The following is a 6,002-nucleotide window of genomic DNA, read 5'->3' as shown; positions in this document are numbered from 1 at the left end:
CCCCCACCTGGTAATGTTCCTCGCGCGAACCTGCCCAGGGAGAGACCGGCTCGCGCCTGGCTCTCCCTGGGTCCCCCCTCGCGCAAGAAAACATTGTCCACACCTTCTTTTAGGAGCAAGAAAGGCCACTTTTATTTTAGGACAGGTGCATCATAAATATCATAAACACATTCATTATTTATTTATTATTTACATAATTCAACTCTACAGTGAGCCTACGAAACCAAAATCCCAAAAACCCCGAACAAACTCCTGCCTACTACACCTAGCCTACCCAATGCTACCCTTCAGGATGGCCAACCCGCTCCAGGCTGCCCACCCCCACTAACAAAAACCCGCCACCCAGGAAAACCTTTAGCGTTTTCCTGCCCCACCTAAAGGAAAGGAAGGAGCACACCACAACTGTACCTGAAGAACCTTGCTAATCAAGTCCCTGAGTTCAAGGAGGTAAAAAGAGAGGCCCAAAGCTGAGAGATGCACACCGTCCTCACAAAATAAATGATGTTCAGATACTTTTAAATGATAATGGTCCAAACTGTAGATACCCCAATGTTGACAAAAGGGGCGCATTGTCCTGTTCACTTTCCTTCTAGCCTTTTCCAGGGCAGAATGGTTCCTCGCCCCACGCCATTGCACACGAGGCACAAACTCAGTCCATATAAGCATGGTGCTCACCCATGTGGTTCTGATGATTTCCAGGTCCTGCTTCATTAATTTTAACAAGGTCAACCCAGATAGAGAAACCAAGTCATTCTCTCCCAAGTGTAGCACCAGGAGATCCGGAGGGCCCCCCAAACACTGCGAAACCAGAGCAGCCAAGGCGGGAAAAAGCCCACCCCAGCGCATTCCCCCTGTTCCATGCCAGGAGACTTCGTGTGTCATACTGTTCAGACCAAGTGATCTCCCACAGAGCTGACTGGCAGCGGCTAAAGCTGCCCTTTTAACAAAAGAGTGCCCCAGTATCCACACCCTTCGTTTGCATCCGGCGACTGATGGCCAGGGACCTAGGAGAGAAAGAAATGTTAGACAAGCCAAAATGCCTTATTTCCTCACATACTTTTCACAGCACTTAGAACGCCAACGACCAATTCGTCGGATCTGGGACCAGTCCCACCCCAACCGAGCGGCCTCCGTCGCCGCACCAATTCGGAAAGAATGAGTACCAAATTGAACAGGATCCTTCCCCAAGCGCAACAAAACCTTGCGTAAAACAGCCAACAATTGAGATGCAACTATGGGACTACCATCCGCATGACAAAATATGGACCCCTGGAGAAACTGCGAAGAGGACACAAACATTTCCCATTCCCCAACCGGGCAACATGCAGAGACACCACTCCTACCAAGGAACACCCACTTACCCCTCCCCATCTGGTCGGTTTTAGATGCCCGCAGCCACAGCCGCACTCTGTCACTTTCCAACACCACCTCATTGCTGGTCATACCTACCCTGCCCCGCAACCCCAACAACTCTGATGCCCGAAATGCCCCAAAGAACAACCAAATAAAACACAAACGAAATTTGGCACACTCCAAAGCATCATAACAACACACCTCCAATTCCGGCAACAGCAACTGGAGCAACTCAAAAGTCACTGGCTGCCTGAGCTGCTGACCACCAGCCCGGAGCCTGGCCAAACCTTTCAAAACTTTACGCACCAACACCCCCCCAACCGGATCCCTCCCCCACCAAAGCTGCCCATAAAAAGAAACCCCAGCCAATTTGCCAGAAATGGTAGTGGGCGATAAGCCTTTGTCCGCCAGATGTAAAACAAACTGCAAGACACAGTGTTCATCAGACCAACCCGCACCAATCGGCCCCATCGCATCCTTACCAAACTGCAGAAACTCATTCCAGGCTTTCACATAACCCCGCCTGGTGGATTCAGCCACTGAATTTTCTACCAAGTGGTGGACCCTCAATCCCCCAGGTCCCATACGTACTGTGGGATCGCTGTTGGTTCCAGGTCCGCCCCAGGAGCTAACTTGCGGAACTCGGACCACTGAAAGCGAGACAAAGAATCAGCGATGCAATTAGAAGTACCAGGAACATGCCGTGCTTTAAAGACAATGTTTAATTGCAGACACCGCAGCATGAATGCGCGCAGGAGCCGCAAAACCCGCAAATCACGAGCCTTTTGGTGATTGACAAGGTGCACGACTGCCAAATTGTCTACGTGAAACAAGACTGAGCGATTCTGAAACTCATCCCCCCATAGGTGCAGAGCAACCAGCAGCGGGAAAAGCTCCAGAAACGCTATGCTGCGACCCTGATCCTTCCAGTGCGCCGGCCAGCCGGCCGCGCACCATCGACCTTCCCAAAAAATTCCGAAGCCGTGAGCCCCTGACGCATCAGTGAACAACTGTACTTGCCATACCATGTCCTCATCCGCAAAAAACAAGGACACGCCATTAAACTCTTGTAGGAAACGGAGCCAGACAGTCAAATCGGCACGCACAGCGGTGGTAATGCGCACCCTATGATGGGGAAGGCGTGCTCCGGACATGGACAATCCGAGACGTCTGCAGAATGTCCTGCCCGCCCGAACAACCCGGCAAGCAAAATTGAGGTAACCCAACAACTTCTGAACAGTTTTCAAAACAACTTTCCGCTCCCCCAACACCAGATGTATGAAAGCGGACATTTCCTTCACTTTAGCCACAGGCAATTTCGCCACCATAGACAGAGTATCAATTTCGATCCCCAAGAAAGTCAGGGACGTACAGGGACCCTCTGTCTTGTCCGGCGCCAATGGAACCCCCAATTCCTCCGCTAGAGCCTGAAAGATGTTCAAAGCCGACTGACACTGCCCAGATCGACCTTCCCCAATGAAAAGAAAATCATCAAGGTAATGACAGACCAATACGTGGCCACTAACAAAAGTGAACCGCCACTGCAGGAAGGTACTGAAAGTTTCAAAAAGGGAGCATGACACTGAACAGCCCATGGGCAACACCCTATCCACGTAGAAACTACCGTCAAAATGCATTCCCAACAGACTGAAATCCCAAGGGTGAATGGGCAATAGCCGGAGAGCCGACTGAATGTCGCTCTTTGCCAGCAAAGCCCCAACACCAGCCGTGCGCACGAGCCGTAAGGCATCGTCCACCGAAGCATTATTGACGGTTGAGTCAGCTGGATCAATAAAGTCATTAATTGATGAACCCTCGGGCCAGGACAGGTGATGGATAAGACGAAACTCCCCTTCCGCCTTCTTAGGCACCACACCCAGGGGCGATACAATCAAGTCAGGCAGAGGACAATTCACAAAAGGACCAGCAATCCTACCAGCCGCAAGCTCAGCATCCAGTTTCTTCCGCACAACATGGGGACTCTCCTTCGCAGACTTCAAATTGTCCGACCACCTGCCCACCCTGGGTCCCTGATACCCAATCCTGAACCCAATTTTGAAACCCCAAGACAAAATCTTAGCGGCCTCAAAATCTGGATAGTCCACCAGCCAGAGATCGAGAACCTCCTGCCTAATAGGAGTAGGGGCCCTTGTAAACAGACTGTTGTTGCTGCCCCCTACCCCCTGAACCTCGTCCCTGCTCACCCACTCGCTGGCCGGGAAAACACTGGGTGAGGGCATGCTTCCCTCCACACTGCGAACACTCGTGTTTGTACCTGCAAGCAGGTCTGTTACAGGAACCCCTGTTAAAATGCCAGCATGTGCCAGAAGCGGCTGACTGACCTCTGCCCCAAACCCCCACCCCAGACTGAGCGGGGCGAGCTGAAAAGGGCCGATAATACACGGGCTGCCCGCTAGCTGTGTGGGTCGTAGCAGGGGGGTTTGCCGATGCCATCCATTGCAACCATAACTCCGAATCCACCTCACCCCACGAACGCTCAGGGAAAGCGCTCATGCGCGCCCTGAATTCGTCATCATAGGACAACCAAGCAAAGCCGCCAAAATAACTGTGAGCCTTGCGTATAACATCAGCATATTTAAACATGTCTATTGCTTTCTCAGGATGACGTTGACAATAAACGCTGGCATAAATAAGAAAGGCCGAAGTCCAGTTCTCTATGGACTTCGGAACACGAGGCCTCCGAGCCAATTCTAATTCCTCCTCCTTTGACCCTTCTTTTGCCTGAACATCCCTATGTAGAAGCCGAAAAACATCCACAAATGCCCCAGACCATATCAAATTCTTCGTTTTTTCAGATAAATGAGACCCCAAAGGCATTCCCACCCCAGAATAAGGCAACTTTTTCGGTAGGATACTATCCTCCGTGACACGTGTGGCATCCACCCCGCCCACCCCCGCTGTAGAAACTGCATTTGCAACTTGCACATTAGAAACATTCGAAAGTACAGGCCGCTCAAGCCTCGGTGCCAGAGCGACTCGCTCAATCACAACCCCATCACCCGTACCAATAGATCTTGTACTCTTAACAGGGAGACTCTCCCTAGGTTGCCACACGGACCACCACCCATCCTTACCTCTCGGTAACTGCTCCGGCTGCTGTGCGACAGCCCCACGATCCCTCTGAGAAGGTCCAGACCACACTGCCCCTCGTACACCTGCATGGTCCGCTCGAGACTCCTGCAAAACACGAGAAACAGTGGGTTGCCCCAACCCACCCCCCTGGGCCCGTGCTGCCAAAAGCCCAACATCTTTGTCTCTCAATTCCCCCTCTTCCAACTCATCATCATGAAAACTCCCACCGAAAGCTTCATCAGAAAATTCCACTTGAGCACTACCACTGGGCATAGCCCCATCACCAATACCCCCATCATAAAATTGCCAGTCGATGTTTTGAAAGCTATGTGCACTGAAAGCTGTAGAAGAGCCGTCCGCTCCAGACAGCCCCCCTGTAAGCCCACCACTGGAAACAGCCGTGGGGACAGTTCCCGGGCCCGTAGAAACAGCCAACAGCCGCCCAGCCGATGGCGCAGATTGAAAACTGCGGCCGCTCGAGCCAGACAAAGAAACAGCCCCAAAAACATTGCCCCCCACAGTGGAACCGCAATCACCCCCGACGCCAGAGCAGTGACACCCACCGACCCAGCCTCAGGGCCACCCAGAAGCCCACCTGGACGACCCCTGGGGACCGGGAACAGTGACTGGCCAGTGGCCGGGGGCGCTCCCTTCCGCAACAAACCCCTACCACCCGGGGTCAAGGAATTGTGGGGGGGGGGCCGGGGGCCAGGAGCACCAGTTGGAGCAGCCTTGGCCGGAGGGGGCAGCAATGTATGAGCAGCCCCCATCATAACCACAGCAGGAGCCGGGGGCAGGGCCTCAGGGTGGGTGGGCGACGTCAGCGTGGCACAGGGGTGCCTGGCATCTGCAGCAACCGAAGGGGGAGTGCCCACATTAGGGAGGGGGGCAGGAACAGGCCCCGGCAATGCATGGGAGAGCAGATAACACTGCCCGTTAAGCCATAAATATGGGGAGACCCCCTCTGCCAAAGGCGGTACCGGAGGGGAAAAGGCAGGGGGCACCGAAGCAGGTGGAGGGTCGTGCAAGCGCCCATGCTGCTCCAAGCTGCGCCCATGCTTGGGCTTGGGGCCCCCCCGCAACTTCCCCGACTTCCCAAGTGCAAATTCGCCTGTGCGCGGAGCCAGCCGGCCCACGGAACGCCCCCGCCTCCCCCCGGGCGCCCCTCGTGCACCAGCATCGAAAAACGGTAATGAACATACCTGCTGGAGGGCGCCCGGGTCACACGGCGGGGGTTCTGCTTCCACGGCGGGCAAAATAAGCCCAGGCCCGTCTGCCGGCATGGCCGCCTCGCCGTCCTCCTCTTCCTCCGGGCCCGGCGATAGACACGCCTCCACAGCCCTGGCGACGCCCTCCGAAGCTTTGCGAGGGGGGCGGGCCATGCCGACCCAGGCTTCCGCCGGGACACCAGGCATCAACAAGTCCTCGCGCCCTGCCGCACAAAGGATTTGGACAGCCCTCCTGACCTCCGCAGCTTCCTCCATAACCCAGGACAGAGGTGGGAACACGAGCGCAAAACAACCTCCCTTCACGCCTCCCGCCCACGCAGTTCCTAA

The 6,002-nt window shown here is 54.6% G+C and overlaps 1 protein-coding gene across 1 annotated transcript; it reads right to left on the bottom strand.

Annotated features, from left to right (window-relative positions):
* Nucleotides 1-354: 354 nt before the first annotated feature.
* LOC147679679 (uncharacterized) lies at nucleotides 355-4,719 on the bottom strand. Its single transcript, XM_086944745.1, has 2 exons — nucleotides 4,449-4,719; nucleotides 355-1,004 (listed from the first exon to the last, which is right to left on the bottom strand). The coding sequence occupies exons 1-2, from the start codon at nucleotides 4,717-4,719 to the stop codon at nucleotides 355-357; spliced, it is 921 nt and encodes a 306-aa protein (XP_086800871.1).
* Nucleotides 4,720-6,002: the final 1,283 nt, after the last annotated feature.

Source organism: Lissotriton vulgaris, chromosome 11, assembly GCF_964263255.1.
Source record: "Lissotriton vulgaris chromosome 11, aLisVul1.2, whole genome shotgun sequence".
Taxonomy (NCBI): Eukaryota; Metazoa; Chordata; class Amphibia; order Caudata; family Salamandridae; genus Lissotriton; species Lissotriton vulgaris.
The sequence above is the reverse complement of the archived record's forward strand: the minus strand, read 5'-3'. Positions and strand labels throughout refer to the sequence as shown.

Coding starts and splice junctions, on each gene's coding strand:
- LOC147679679 (XM_086944745.1), bottom strand. CDS start 4,719: ATGCCCAGTGGTAGTGCTCAAGTGGAATTTTCTGATGAAGCTTTCGGT. Junction 1,005..4,448: donor GCCGGAGCAGTTACCGAGAG/GTAAGGATGGGT, acceptor TTTCTCTCCTAG/GTCCCTGGCCATCAGTCGCC.